At 40.4% G+C, this 16653-nt stretch overlaps 1 protein-coding gene across 2 annotated transcripts in view; it reads right to left on the reverse strand.

The window, feature by feature from the left end:
* celf3a (cugbp, Elav-like family member 3a) overlaps positions 1-14943 on the reverse strand; it is a 32856-nt gene extending 17913 nt beyond the window's left edge. Inside the window, exons 1-3 of one of the 2 annotated variants that reach the window (XM_061825641.1) lie at positions 14123-14943; positions 13265-13416; positions 11390-11472 (exon numbers count right to left, since the gene is read on the reverse strand). In XM_061825641.1, the coding sequence (XP_061681625.1) occupies positions 11390-11472; positions 13265-13409 (228 nt within the window). In that variant the 5' untranslated portion in view covers positions 13410-13416; positions 14123-14943. The remainder of the gene's footprint in view (positions 1-11389; positions 11473-13264; positions 13417-14122) is intronic. The other variant, XM_061825560.1, reaches the window with a different exon arrangement.
* Between the last annotated feature and the right edge of the window lie 1710 nt (positions 14944-16653).

Consider the following 16653-nt stretch of genomic DNA (forward strand, 5'->3'; position numbering starts at 1 on the left):
CACACCCACCCACACGGGATTGGGCGAGTGATGAGATTAAAAACACTCACCAGCTAATCTGGATTACAGGAGCATACAGCATCAGACTATAGCCAAGATAATCTAAGACCGACAGAGATGAGGTGTAGAGGGTTAAAAGGTGGGGGGTGGGGGGGGAGTAAATTGAAATGAAAGATTGAGTGAAAAGGTGGCTAAGCACAACAGCAGGATTAAACTTCCTTTTCAGCAAGTGACAAGATTCTGAAATGACTTTTTCTCTCGAAAATTGCCAGCTCTTTTATTTAAGCAAGCCATATATGAAGTTACACACAAGTGATTTTCACATTTGGAGAGGCCCAAAAAAAGGAAAGGGGGCAGTGAGAAAAATGAAAAGAAAAAAAAAAACAGGAGGGGGGTTTAGAGGGAGAAGTGCAGATTGAGAGACATAATGGAACATATGGAGACAAGGATGGAGGATGGGGGTGTGTATGTATGGATGTGTGAAATGTGTGTGTTGAGGGGTGGGGGCACGCAAGGAGGAGAGTGCCACTCTGTTAACTGTGTCTTAATGAGGGTCTTAATTATGGAGCTGGTGACATTTCAGATACTCAGTGATCTCGTGTCACTGATTAATCCATCGTGATCAGTCACTAGGAGACACTATTGATCGCTCTAGGCCTCCAGGACCTGCATGCACAACTGCTCTTGACTCAGATCTGAAATAACACCAACACCTGCTGTAAGAGGCTCTCACTGAGGGGGGTCCCATTGATTGCACCAATTAGTGGGAAAGGGGAAAGTTGCTGTAGGGATAAAGTCTCAAAATAATACAGCAATCAGTTAAGCAAACACTGATGACCAGAATTTCATGTTGGTGATCATTGTTCATCCTTGCTATCACAACGTGGGCACTTTATCGGACCTCAGTCCACAATGAGCTATTGTGAGTACAATGTAGGCGCTCTTGAGGAAGGTACTGATAGTAAACAATCCCTCATTTTACTAATATTGAATTTCACCAAGTTTTGTAGCCAGGATATAGATTTGTGTAGCGGTTTCCTATACAATACAATAACTTTCATGTCTGGTTGTAAAGACACATGCAAAAAAAATCCCAGTTTGTGGGAATAATCATTTTGACATGTACTATGTTGATCCGAAGTCTCAAAACATTTGCTAAAGTCTTTTTCGTTATTCGGCTATCTCATGAAAGACATAATTTGCCTTTACTGTATTTTGGCTACCTTATTTAGGTAAATACTGTAGGTGATGACTGATATTGTGTTTTGTTTGACAATTAACAACCTGAATTATTTGTAGTGTAACAGCACTGCATCATATTTAGAAGTAATTGTAAGTGGTATTTTATTTGATATCTTTCTAAAAAAGAAAAAAAAATCATATATGGACATAGTAAATTAGAATTAAGCTACATACCGTGTTGATAGTGGTAGATAAATTACAGTGCCATGATAAAAGATTTGACCTCCTTGTCATATTCTTTTTTTTGGGGGGGGAATAGTTTCCTCAGTTTAATGTTTAAGATCAAAGAAATTTATCTTCCGATCAGAACTGTTTTAATTAAGCAACATAGGAGGGTTTTCTTGCATGAAGAGCCCTTTTAAGGTCATGCCACAGTGTTTCAGTCTGATTCAAGTCCATACTTTGAAAAACCTTCATTTGGTGATTTTGAAGCCATTCAGAAGTTCACTTGCAGGTGGATTTGGATCATTGTCCTGCTGCAGAACCCAAATGCATTTTTGCATTTAGGTTCTTTTCCCTCTTAATGGAGGCCTACAGTTCTTTTGATGTTGTCTTGGGTATTGTAGTGACCTCCTGGTGAGTCTATCCTGTGCACTGTGGACTAATTTTTGCACCCCCTACACCTCCTGCACTGTTTCATGTCTTCTCCATTTGAAGACAATGGCTCTCATCATGGTTCGCTGGAGCCCAAAACTTTAGAAATGGCTTTCTTACTCTTTCCAGACTGATAGATGTCAATTCCTTTATTTCTCATGTTAATTGAATTTCTTGGGATTGTGGCATCAGATCTTTGAGATCTTTTTTGCCAACTTAATTTTGTCAGACACGTTCAATTTAAGTGATTTCTTGACTGAACGGGTTTGGAGGTACTCGGACTTGGCTGTGGTCAGTGAAAATAATTGATTAGGCAAAGCTAATTCATGATTTAATAAATGTGGCAATTACTTTATCCACATAGAGCTAGGTAGTTTTAAAAATTGTATTTCGTTTATGAATAAGATCAAACTTTAAATACTAAATTTTCTCTTTGTACCTTTGACTGGTACTTACATTTGTTTGATGATCTTTTAAAGAGGCAAAACTCGCACTGTAAATACAATCTTTGAACATCTGACCTGATTTCTTACTAAAATTACATTCTTTTATATTCATTCACTATATTTGGCGTATGACGGACATACAAATAACTAACTGGAAGATGGAAAGCTCTATGAAGCATATTGCACGAGAATTTATAGTTAAATATCACTCGAGCAATATATAGCTAATGGATTTTTTTGCTGGGGAGATTTAATTAGCTGATGTTTGCTTTGCATAAATAGACTTGCCAGTCTATTGGTATAGTTCTGTTGCCAACAGGAGACTTTCAGTGATGACAAAACAAATATTTCCTAAACTGTGTGTACTGGATGTGAAATAGTATATACTGTATATATTATGTATCGTATGATATTAAAATCAAAACATATATGAAGCTATATATTATGTACTTTGGATGTCCATGTGATTACACTGAAAAATCGCCAACTACAAGATGCTTTATTATATCGTTCTTATCATTTTTATACCGACTGTACCTGTATACTTATAATACCATAGATTACACTGCCTTTATGCATGGTATTATGCTCAGAGCAGGCCTCTGATGTTACATTAGGGTAGTCATTTTCAAATATTTCAAACCAAGCACAATCCCCAAAAAAGTACTTAGCTCTCCAAGTACTACCATCAAGACTAACATTAAGATACAGTAGCATACCAGGCATATGCGAACATTCAACGTAAACCTGAAGCCCACTTGTGTATTTTTACTATCACTGCACTAGGCAATACTTTTGTTTCTAGGTTTGCTGTGCTAATGTATTTATCTTTTATCGCTCTTTCTAAAAAAATATGCTGCTTTCAATAATGATTAATTCTAATGTTTTTTCTTTTGTTTTTTGTTTAAACAGCAGTGGATTTATTCTCTTTTACACAGCTTTTAAGAGAAAGACGCATGTTTGGTACTTTAAATAGAAATTCCAAATCATTGGACAGGTACATTTCCTCAATATATATTTTTTTATTTTTTCAAGAAACTTTCTTAAACAAAAAAAAAAAAAAAAAAAAAAAGACCCAATAATCAGAAACACAAAATCTATATATAGTGAAGAAATTAATGGGAATTGGATCTTGTTATTTTTACGACCATCATAGTTAATATGAATAATATACACAAAAGAAAAAATAAACAAAAGTATGAAGAAATGGAATCAGATGAGTAGAACATCATTATCATCTCCACTTTGATGTTTGAACGGTGGTGGTGGCCAACAAAGGCAAACAGTGAGGGCCACGATGGCAGAGATAAGGGCAGGCTAGCAGATGGCCCTGGTAGATACAAATCCAAATATACAAGAGGGACAACAGTGAGAAGTGGAGGCCATCAAGGCTGAGCCACTCCAGATCGGCACGGCAACCGGCCTCCGGGCTCGGATGACTACCTCGCTCGCATTGGCCATTGCCATGACAACACCTGCAACGGGGACCACCAGCAAATCAGGTAAACAGCACGCAGAGATGAGAGACAAACAAATGAAAGAGGACAAAGCGTGTTTATGGGTCGGCAGTCGGGAGATGGAAGGATTAGATACATGTAGAAAAGGATGGTGAGGAAGAAAAAAACTGCAGGCGGGAAAGGGGACAGATTTGCCTGTTGAATGTTAGCCTTGAGAGCAGATTTCCCTCGGAGCCTTCATCTCAAACACATTTTACAACCTTTTCCCTCCTCCCCCGTCACTACCTCCCCCTCCCCTACTCTAATTTCCCCTCCCCTCCCCTGTACGGCTTGTTTACAAAAATACTGTGCAAAGACAACACTCAAGCAAAAGATGCCTCATCAACGCCACAACAGTGCACTACACACACAGCGACGTTATATATGCATCGATGACGAGGCCAAACAAACATGATCGATCTTCTCTTGACGTCGTCTTAGAAGTACACTCTCTCACATCTTCATGCTCTGTGATACTATAGGGGGTTTTGCTGGGATTATTACAGAGTAAATTCATAGAATATACAATCAAATAAAGGTTTCTGATAATACAAGCCCCCACCAAATGCTGTCCATAAGATTATATTAGTGGTGACATTTTCCTTCCCTTCCTATTATGCGGAGAGAGGATGTAAATCTCACTTCTTTCCGCCCATGTTGCATCTTTCTCACCGCCATTCTCTTTAATTTTGCTTTTGAATACTCTGAATGGCTAATATATCAGTGGATCTCCTTTTCTCTTTCAAGAACATTTACAGCGCGGAGGGAGACTTTGAGGTGGATCGGGGGTGGGTGGGGGGGAGTTTGGAGGGGTGGGGCTGTGGGGCACAAAGACAATTTTCCTTCCCAGCCCTATCTCTCCTTAGCTCCATCACATAGGCGCGCTGGCCATTGCATCGTGCTGGGTCGCTTAGCAACCTGGAATCCCTTGTCCCAGCTGTCTCCAGGCAACGAGACCCGCGACCGTAATCAACCTGCCACCTCCCCCTTCTTCCCTTCTAGCTTCCTCTCCCTGTCGCTGCCACTTTTCCGTCTTCATCCTTGTCGACACACTCCAGGGGGAAAGAGTAGGCACAGGTGGAAATGTGTATATTCAGATGTGAAAATACAAATATAAAGGTGATAAATAAATGTGATTGCAAGATTGCTTAGAGTCCAAATAAAGCATCACAGATTGAAAGCAATAAACGCAGAAGTGCTTTCTTATTGTTCTATGGACACACACACGAGCACACAGCAGTATGAGCAGTAACATGAATCAGGCTTCCGAGACAAACCCCAGATATCAAGCAGAGTGGCAGCTCATCAGGACACACTTCAATAATATTCAATCACTCGATTCAGTCTAGAGCGTTAAAGCCGTTGCACCTCTGTGTCGCACGAACACCACCGTCAACTTGCCAGTCAAAATCAAATCTGAATCAAAGCCCTGTGGTTTTCAAGCCATACCCACCGGCAAAGATCAAGCTTCATTGGGGTCAAAATGAATCTCAATTAATGTCAAGAAGTTTTGAGCACATACAGTACACCACCAGACCAGTGTTTGATTATCCATCCATCCATCCATCCATTTTCTTAGCCGCTTATCCTCACAAGGGTCGTGGGGATTGCTGGAGCCTATCCCAGCTTTCAACAGGCAGGAGGTGGGTACACCCTGAACTGGTTGCCAGCCAACCGCAGAGTACATTGAGAAAAATAGCCGGACTCACAATCACACCTAGGGGCAATTTAGAGTGTCCAATTAATGTTGCATGTGTTTGGGATGTGGAAGGAAACCAGAGTGTCTGGAGAAAACCCACACAGGCACAGGCAGAACATGTAAACTCCACACAGGGAGGGCTGGGATTGAACCTGGGTCATCAGAACGGTGAGGCCAATGCTTTCCAGCTGCTCCACCGTGTCGCCCAGTGCTTAATTATGACTACTATTATTGCTCTTGCTGTTAATGTAGCTGAATTTCCAAAATATTAGAAAATACTTGTAGTTTGATGTGGTGGTACATCACTTCAAAATACAACCACAACAATATATGTTAATTTACATGGATACTTCTCTGACAATGTTAATCCCAATTCACCCATCTATCCATTTTCAACACCACTTATCCTGATTAAACTATCCCACCTAAATTTGGCCGTGAGGCAGGTTGCACCCCGACTGGTTGCCAGTCAGTCGCAGAGCACATATAGACACAGACAACCATTCGCACCCACAATGGGGGAACACCAAAGTCAGGCAAGCGTTCTACTACACCATCAGTGACTCAGTTCCAATTCAGCATTATTCATTTTCAACTTTTATGTTAAGGATTCATGCATTATTGAACAAAAATTAAGAAATTACAAAAAAGACTGCCCAAATTACCTTGTGCTCTCACTTGTATAGCGCTTTTCTGCCTTTAAGGTACTTGAAGTGCATATTTGCCTACTGATGACACAATATCAACAGCTATTAGGCATCCAGTATCTCATTCAAGGACACTTTGACATGGTCACGAGTGGATTGAAGATCGATACATTAGCTTTTGAGTTTGGAGATGACAACTGTACTACCTGAGCCATTCCACCACATTTGACAGCACAAGTTACGGTTATACACACACACAGGCACACGCACAAAATCAATGGTTTGCACTTCTCTCCTGGTATGCACGAAAATGTATTTGCCCTTCTAGCTGGAGATGTTTGTGGAAATCAGTCGAATGTGTTCCCAATAAAATGTGATTGATGCAGCAACCAAGTATGCAATCACCTCTGTCAAGCACAATGGAAGAAGGTATGATTTTCATCATTTGTTTATTCATATATTTCAGTGTAAAATGTGGCAAGCAAAAGAATATCAACATTTGATAAGGATCGAATAAAGGTAGATTTATGGTTTAGCAGATCATGATGCACCTACACGGCTGGAGTGGAAAAAAATATGGTCTTAAATGTGATTTTTAAATCATACAATTCATAAAGATGGGTTGTTTGTGGACGTCTGTGCAGAACTGACTGTTATTCTAGTTGTATCTTATTTTGGGTTTTATTGTTCCTGCCATTTTTAGATTTTACACCCACATATATGACATACTTTTTGACTCAGGAGAACTTGCACAGGCCATTTGTATGTTTTCATATTAATTGAAACCCATTTGAAAAACAAACTTAATAACGAAAAAATTCTCATCTCTTCCAGTAATTCAATATTCATGTCAGCTGCTGTTTGATTTGACTCAGTGGAGCAGAGAGGGAACGTAAAAGCGTGTTAGACAGATTTCCCTCACAGTCGTACAGCATGTGAGTAAAGATAACTTTACTCATTTTCAGTTTGAGCTCGCTTGTGCCACGATAAGTCTATTGTGCTACGTCTAAACACATACAATTTAGATTAGCAGCCCAAGGTCAAAGTGCCAAGAGCCTACCACAACAACCCTCCCTTCAACTTTTGTGTGAATCCCTTGCATGTCAAACAACGCCCCACACTCCAAAACACATTTCCCCAGGAACAGATGTCTGCATTTAAGCTGATAAACACATTGCCTCAATGTACGTACAACCCTGCCATCCTCGTATTGCAACCGTCTGTTCATTTTGTCAAATGTTTCATCACTTCCACCATGTAGCCCACCCCCCACCACCCGCTTCTGTGTGCGCAATTTGACTTTTATTCTCAGCCATGTAAAGCCTTCAAAAATCCAATCAGCATTCATCTTTACAGTGGCTGCAGAGTGACAAGTGACCTTTTTAGTTGTCACAGCCCTGCCTTGTCTTTGCATCTGTATATTCACTCATACTAATGAGCGGACGTGTGCTTGATTCCAGATACATTCATCATCATGGGTTGTTTTAGGTTTGTTTCCTGGCTAGATTGCAAATTCTGTAATCTTACATATGATAAGAGTACGATCGTATCACAACAAACCTATCGGCTTGAAACTTTAGGGGTACAAATTACGGCCTCCAACCATTTCCTTTCTCGCCATGCCCTGCATAAAAGGGCTGTGCTATAATTGGGGAATTTATTTTAGACTATTGATAACACCCCCACGCCCCAACCCTGCTCTGTCTGAGTCCTTATAGCTGACTAGATGTCACAATTAGTCACATGTTCCACTCTGAGGCAACTCTTTGCGCTCATATGAACGGCTCAAACACACTCCCAGTGCGCCATAGGAAAGAACATCCCATAATACAACCTCTATCTCCCCTTATTTATGAATGAGTCTGCATTTCACTCGGGATGCATCACGCTACACAAAAGCAAAGAGACACAGACACAAAAGCAATACATCCCTCACTAAACTGTGTGAGTGTGAACACCTGCTCACATTTCCTATCCCCCTACACACACACACACAAACGCACACATTCCCACTTGTCACGTGATTAAATAGTGATTGCATTAAAAATGCAGAGCGGGGCTTTATAGCGAATATTAATTCAACTATGTGACTTTTCATGAAGGGCAATGTAGGACATTCTAATAGAACAAAAATGAGGCAAGATGTGTCGTCGCTCAAGAGCGACAAATGGCGTTACTGTTCAATAATGGCCACTCTCAATGGAGGATAAATGTACATTTGTATAGTGAAAAGCTACAAAATGATTGCTCAGGACTGAAAGGATAAAAATAACAATCCACATCTCCAAACTCTCAGCCTTTCTCATCTCACTTATAGATTCACACACTCTCACCTGAAATTAAACACAAGGCCAGGTGCTGTTGTTTGCCATCTGTCAACGTCCGCCTTCTTATTGTGCTCATGTGGTGGGGGTTGGGGGTTGGTTGGGGCGCTCTCATGTATTGGAAGCAGGATAGTTATAACCCTCCATATGAAAACTGCGTAAGACACAGTACCAGTGGTGGGGCAATTAAATTAGCGGTAAAGCAGGGTAAAGAATAATTAGGAGCGTGGTTTATTTTATTCTTAGACTCCTTCATGCAGTTGCGAAGTTTAAATTATTTTCAAACAATGATACAATTAACAGGATTGGCAGAAAAACAAAAATGCAGCTCTAGAATAATTTACTTTGTCTCCAAACACGCCACCACCAACCCCACCCCACCCACCCCCACCACCCCCAACACACACACACACACACTTTCCCAGTTTACTATAAAACCTCTTTCCTACTCCGGAATGCAAATGGTAAAATCCTGTCAGTATAATTCCCAACATCTCAAATCATTCGCCAGGAACGAGGAAGTATACGCTGCCCATTGGCCAACAGGAAATACAAACAAACAAAAATACTGCGCGGCATGACTTTTTCCACTTTTGTGAGAGGAGTAGTGTTCAACTCACAATGGAAACCCCCACCCCACCCTGGAATGTAAATGATACAGTCCTGTTCATGCCATCCTAGCATCTTTACATAATGCACCATGAAGTCCAAAAAGGGTACTAGTTAGCATATTGTAAGGTGCACCTTTTTTCTAATTTTAGTCATGTTTTCGTTTTATTTTATTTTTTACGGGGCTGGTCATGAAGTGCCGGAGTCCATTATTCATTATTCTTTAGGCAGTGGAGCTGCAATTAGATGACAATTACACCACAGCTGGGAGCAGGACAGGGGAGGTCTGGCTTCTGTGGAACTAATAAGATGTTTTTTTGTCTTTTTTTTACCAGCAGAGAGAAAAGGGGGGGTTGCGAGTTAGTGAACACAGAACCTTGTTACACGCGGTTTAGAAGTAAGAGATTACAGGCTGGTAAAGTAAAAAAGAAGAGGAGGGGGAACTTTAGCCGTGGGACCTGCTGATCCCCAAAGAGAGGTCAGGAAGGTCACACTACTGTCACGCCAACAATGGGATTAATTTGGTCACAACTGTACTAGCAGCCTGCCATGTCAAACGGTCCCAAAAATACCACAATAAGCAATGGCCGCCTTGACAACAGCAACTCTTCAAGTGACAAATAAATATGTAGGTAAATGCAACAGCAGACCTCCACCAAGACTGAACAATCATAATGTGGAAAAGCCCTAATTTAAAGCTACTTTAAACATACAAATGCTTGTATATGCCTAAAAGTTGTCCATAGGAAAACTAATTAGGATTCAATATAAAATGGAAGTAAACTGTCCAAAATCATCCCATACGAGGAAATACTTGGGATTTATACAACAAATGTTACAGCTCCTCATACAAGTAAGTACACTCCAAAAACATGCCTGTTTGGATATTTGAAAATTGCAAGTTGTCTGTAGGTGTGAGTGTGAACATGTGAGAATAGTTTGTCGATATGTGCTGTGCCGCTGACAGATGAAAAATCCGCGGTGTAAGCTGCCTCTTGCTCACGGTCAATTCGGAAATGCTCCAGGTCAATCATGACCCTACTGAGGCAAACATTTATTAGAAATGGCGGGAGGGGATCGAGTATTTTGATGAGTACAGTACTCTCGAAATCCATGCAAAATTAAGTGAGAAATAACTAACCCACACATTTAATCACTGCAAAACACAAACTCTTACCTTCGTGAATCTATTTATTATATATCTATTTGTTCTGATGAAAAATGACTTTTTTTAAGATATAAGATCTTATTTTAAGAATCTTATTGAGTCAATTCGCAACATTTCCACTGGTAGATTTGTTCACTTGTTTTATGGACAAAAAAAAATTGTTTTCACCAACACAATCTGAAACAAAATTTAATCTAAAACAATGTGTCTTAAAACAAGTCTTTTTGTCTGGTTGAATATTTTTTTGGAGGGGGGGGGATAAAACTTCCTTAAAATAAGTACAGTCAGATGTTTAAGATAAATTCACAGGATAAAATTTTCCATTATTGCATCTGCAGGGACACATACCAACTTTTAACATCCATTAATGGGAATCTTTTAAGTCTTTTGGGGGCGTAATCCTAGAAGGAATTAAACAAACAGTGATTAACACCGCCTCATGGTGGATATAGAAACACATTGGTCATGAATAGTCACAATTACTCAACCAAAAACTGATAATCATTCAACTATAGAACTGTATATTTATTAACTTACTCATCTACTGAAAAAAAAAATAGAAGTCTTTGGGCTGACGTTCAAGAGGAGACAAGCTTGAAAATAGAAGTAAAGGATGTCAATTCCCACCAAAATAAATAAAAAAAGGAAATGGTTGGTTATAAAGTCGTGTTAGCAAAAGAGGAAGCGAAGGCACGTTGGGCGTGCACGCAGTCACGTCATCCCTTGCCTTGTCTCCTCATCTCTCATATTGTGGCTTATTATAGAGACTTGGCTGTCATGTCATATTTAGCTCCGGAAATGCTGGCACACCTGCTGCCTGGCTATGCTAATACAGCATAGCGTCTTTGATTCAAATTCAGAAGGAGGTGCCGCCTGTTGAAAGCGATGCACATGAAAAGGGAGAGAAACATAAGCCTCGTGGCGCAAACACGCAGCAAAGAAGGGGATGGATGTGTTTTGCTTGCATCCTTTGGAAAGCATAAGAGGGAGAGCAGCTTCCTTCGACTGGAGAATATCAGCTAAAGGGTAATTTGGGTCGTACAAGTCAAACTTGGTTAGTTTTTTTCCCTTGCGTCACTCTGAAACTGTCTGAGTATTTTGTTTGTTTGTCTTTTACATTAATGTGAGCTGGCACGGCCTTAAAAAGACAAAGGACCCACTCACCCCTGGCAGTGTCTTCTGCTCGTGCAGTGCATTCTGGGCTTTGAGGGCTGACTCACGTGCGCAGTACGTCAGGAAGGCGCATCCTGAAAATGGGGACAAATGTTAAACTCATGTCATTTGAATGTCAAATTTGTGTGCTACTTAATGCGTAATGTCAGTGTTGGGCGTGCAGTCTTGTATGGAGGGAGGTTTTTAGCCAAGTAAGAGTACATAGAGGTTTACAAGAGACTAAGTCAACATCATCAGGTGAGCTGTTGTTTCAAAAATTTAATTATGACCAGTGTTTTTATTACAAGACAAAGACAATCAGAAAATACTCAAATAATGAAATAATATTTTCCTCCTATTTCCTACAGTAGTATTATTGTTTCCTATGTGAAATTGTAAAACAGTAAAACTAGCGGTAACTTTAATGCACGAAATGGAAAAATTGGCATTTCATCAAGCAATCCTTACTCATAGACTTTATAGACAAATAGCAATGGGAAACTCAGACGTTACACCAACAGGAAGTGAAAATGTACGAATGTGGAATACCCCCTTTCCTTTTTGACAAAAAGGGATCCCCCCCCCCCCTAACTGTAACGTGGATAAGGGCCCGTGGCTCACAATAGCACTGGTGTGAAGAGGCTAAGTGTCTAGCCCTTGTGGGACCTGTAATTCCGATCCATCCGTGATTTCAAAATGTTCTGAGATTTGCATTTCGATGGGCCCAACTGTCATTGACTGAGCAACATGCTGCTGATAATTTGCCTTGTTAAAGGCCAGGATTACTGTACGGTTAAAAGTCAAACATATTGTCAGAAGGTGTTTGTTTTAGAAAACCAAAATACTGAAAATATTGTCACCCTATTGGAGAAAAGGGATCTCTGTATGGGCAAGTCTTGTTATTCCACCCCCAAACTCATCCAATCATGCTTTTTGGACCTTGCTTTTTCTTTTTTCTTTTTTTAAAGATAGAAATAGCCTTCCTAACTCAAAGGAACTAAGACTTTTTATTCAACCCTTGAATTGACTGATAAATACATTGAGAAGTGTGTTGAACACTTATCTCCATATAAAATAAAGCAACCCGCTGCAGCTGACACAAAAATAACAGTACAAACATGACAACGAGCTGTGATTAGTTCAAAAGATTCATCTGCATACAGGTAATGAATGTGAAGCCATTGTAACTAAATGTATGTCGTCCCTCATAATGGAAAACGGCCTTCATTAACCTTTTAGGGGTTCCAGCAATCATGAATATGTAAATGTATGCAGAGGTGGTGTCATAGGTGTTGGAGGACCAATACCACCTGGCCTACGAGTCTCTCAAGTGAATGATGCTTTATGTGAATTTATATGACGCCTCTGTTTCCCGCGCTGAGATTTGCATTTGAAATGACAGTGAGGATAACTATTAACCTTACATTTCTACTCTGTCAAGCATAATGGGTGTGTAATATGCTGTATGGGTTTCTACTCAGGTAGTGGAGTGACTGTCAAGTCATTAGGCTCGATCCCAGGAACCTGATGAGTTCAAGTATTTCATAAACTTGTTGAAATCTCTGCATTTACGATCATGTTCAGCTTTGAGAGACTTAGCGAATTGATTTAATTATGATTGTTTTTAGGGATGTAAATCATCCTAGTGGATGTCTCTAAATGCTGTATTTTGCCCTTCTGATGGACCTAAAACATTCGTAAACACCCCAGAGTATGATGTAGCGGGATTCGAATACAGTGCCAATCAAAAGTGAGTAATATCTATTTTTTTACACTGTGACTTGTGTTGCAGCTGCAAATCTAAAAGAACATGGAAGCAAAAACCCGAACCAAATTGAGTCTTTTATGGACTCAATATCGTACTTTCAAACTGGAAACCTCCCTTACCTTTGTGCATCCCTGTGTATTTGTCTTTTATCACCGTCAGCTCGTAAATCTTGCCAAATTGCTCAAAGATGGGCTTCAGGTCCTTTTCCTCTAGGTTTCGGGGTATTTGCCCAATGAAGAGCTTGATTGCATCAGGCTCCTTCATTGAGAGTCTGTGGAGGAGCGAGAAACACATAAACACACTGAGTGGAGGCTGCAAGGAGATGCCTGCGGGCTTCACTTCACACTGCACAGGAGGTGCAAACAGGAGGTTGGGCAGGGAGGTGCAGATGGGAAAATTCAGTCAAAAGCTAGTCTAAACCCTCATGCCACCAGCCCTGGAGAATGAGTTTATGGATAGATTTGAACAAAAACAACCAACATGTGATTGAAGGGTCGACTTTAATACACGAGATTTAACCAAAATATGGCATTTCAAATTACAGCCACCATACGCACATTACAGGACTATAAACTCGGTGATGGCCAACATACATATTTAATATATTATCACCAAATATGTGGAAACGGGGGGCTTTGTTATGGCAGAGGATAATAAGAACACGTTTGCGTGTAAATGTGACATTTGCACCTGTTATTTACGGTGTTTACATGAACATGTAAGCGTAAAACTAAAATGTCACATTTTGGATCCACCCTAGTGATTGGACCGTCCATATTCACAGATGACGATGCCTGCGAAAACAAAACCTGTAATGACAACATTTAATCCCTGACAGAAACGTGACAGCGTGTGTGACACCGCGGCTCAAGAATCTCTGTCAAAAGAAGCGAACGATGACACCGACTTCATTTCACACATTCGGACTAAAGTGACAGACCCAACAACAACAACAAAGAAAGAGTTGGAAATCCTACCTGTGGTGCTGCTCTTGGCAAAGAATCGATGAAAACAGCGGACCTCTTCCTATCTTGCGCCTCGGACTTCAGTCTCAACGATTCAATTCATTTGACGACTAGTGCTCGTTGATATTTTTCTAAACCAGTTTAAACAACGTTAAAGACCACCCTTCATTCGGGAATCAGCAAGTCCCCCCTCCTTTTCGAGCTGGTTTTTCCCTCCTTTACGAGATGCTCCCGAAATGTCTTTTCCTTCCCTTGTGAGTGAAATGTAAGACCAAAATAAAATGTTGCACCTTGAATATGCTGGCACGAATACTTCTGCTTCCTTCAGTTGACCGCAGGGAAGTGGCAGTCTGTTGGTTCTCCTGCGCGACTCTCTTGAGCGTTTGTTCAGTGTGTGTACTCCTTTGACGTCGTAAACCGGTGTCTCCCTCCCTGTCCATCTCCCTCCAACCTTCTAGTGGGCGGAGCCAGTCAAGCGTCAGGGATCGTCGCCAAACTATTATCATTTATTGTTTCAGCGATGTACATAAAACTGCTTTTCTATTTTTTTTCAGTAGACGTGCTCCCCCCCACCCCCAATTCACACTCGCCTACTAATATTTCCACAGTCTTAAAGGGAGACTTTCCTTTTTTTTTCAAGCACACTTTTTAATCAAGTTAAAACTGTCTGTATGACCTGACAGTAGAATATAATTGAAGTGATCTTTTGAAAAATCTCCTTCTCCCTGGCCCTCCGTCTAATACCTCGAATTAAATTTTAATGCTCACACCGATGTTTTTTTGTTTCAAATATTTAGTCAGTTTTAATTTAATGCCTGCCCCTACAAAAACTGTTTTACATCACCTTTCCTTTTAACAACACTCAGTAAGCATTTTGGAACTAAAGACACAAATTAGTGACGCAAGTATGTGAATGTGAGTATCAATGGTTCCTTTTTATGTGCCGTGTGATTTACTGGTGATGATGACAGGCACTATAGAATATCAATGCCAGATATTAAATGAAAATTTCAAAATCATTCGACTAAACCTAATGTACAGTTACTGGGCAGTAATGGTGTAAAGTCTCGGCCACGAGGAGAAAATAAACAGGGTCTACCTAAACAAATGACGTAATTTGGCTTAGAAATAGCGAAGTAACTACAAGGCCAAACTAAATTCAAGAGGTTTCATGTTAAATGGTGAAAGATTTAATACTCAATACTCCAAGAACATAGTGAGGTGGACAGATTTTCTAGCTGATTTCACAAAGCTTTACAAATGTTCAATACTGTATGCGCTCGTCCTGAGACACAACACACATTAAGTCAGTAGTCCAGGTCCTTCCAAACACGTTGCAGCATCTTTCACACTGCTGTATTTCTTCAGAATTTTTTTGTACCATATGTAAACGGGTTTTCCAAAAGATGCATTCATTGAATTTCCTGAAAATGCACTTTGGAAAGTCGTTTGACAGTATACAAGGATATTTATACACACAAAATACCCCTTACATGCTTGTGCATATGTTAGACAAAAAAATTTATTTTTAACATACAAAAAGCCAGAATAACATTACCAAACAATTTAAGATTTTACATTTGGTCTAATATAAGAATAGGAAGGGGAACCATCTTGAAATATTTTAAAGCAGTTGCAAAATGTGGACAAGGAAACTACAGTAGGGTACACCACAGTCAGGAAGTGGGTGTCCAGAATTAAAGGTGAGGAGACAAGTACTATTCCAAGGATTAACCTTAAAGATCTTCTGCTGCTCTTTTGCAGGTTAATCAAAGCAGGCTTTTATTTTTTTCACCTTTGATCCTAGTCACCAACTTTTTTACTTTGATTAGCCAATTGGATCTTCGCAAAATGTACATTTCCCCCCCCCCCCCCCGAAAAAAGTTGATGCCTAAACAGTCTTCCAAATCTGGACTATCTCGTATCCACAAATAAAAATTTTAGTACAAAAAAGCCCAAAAGGCCCTATTTGGGAGTTTAAGAATTCGCTCTTATCTTCGTTACACGTTGACACGGCATTTATGGACGCTCCCTGACATCCACCAACGCAAATCCGTCTTTTGTTCTGGTCGTGGATCTGGCCGTGGTCCTGAAATGCTTCAACAACTTCTGGCCCTCACCATCCCAATGCAGCGTAACAGCGAATACCGCTTTCTATCCGTCCGCGTGATCGTGAAAACACTAAAATTGTGATTTCACATGTCGCACACACGCCCTAAATGCAAAGTGGCTCTATGTAAACAGAGAGGCCACATGACTACAAGGCTGCACACGGCTGACATGCGCATACGTTTAATTCGCACCCGAGTCACGATTTGGGCTCGCTTCGTTACGACTATTTTATGGAGCCACAGACGAGCTTTTTATTTAGCACAGGGGAACACGTCGGTTGCGCTTTAACATAAAGACCGCCATCTGCCATTGTTCCTTAAATCCCCATAAGCCTGCACGGAGTATCGGGGAGGCTTACATGGCAGGCTAACACTTGAGTGCATCTATCAGAACGTCATCGCCGTCCACGTTGACGGACGGAACATAAAGTA

This window comes from Syngnathoides biaculeatus, chromosome 1, assembly GCF_019802595.1.
Source record: "Syngnathoides biaculeatus isolate LvHL_M chromosome 1, ASM1980259v1, whole genome shotgun sequence".
NCBI classification, from domain to species: domain Eukaryota; kingdom Metazoa; phylum Chordata; class Actinopteri; order Syngnathiformes; family Syngnathidae; genus Syngnathoides; species Syngnathoides biaculeatus.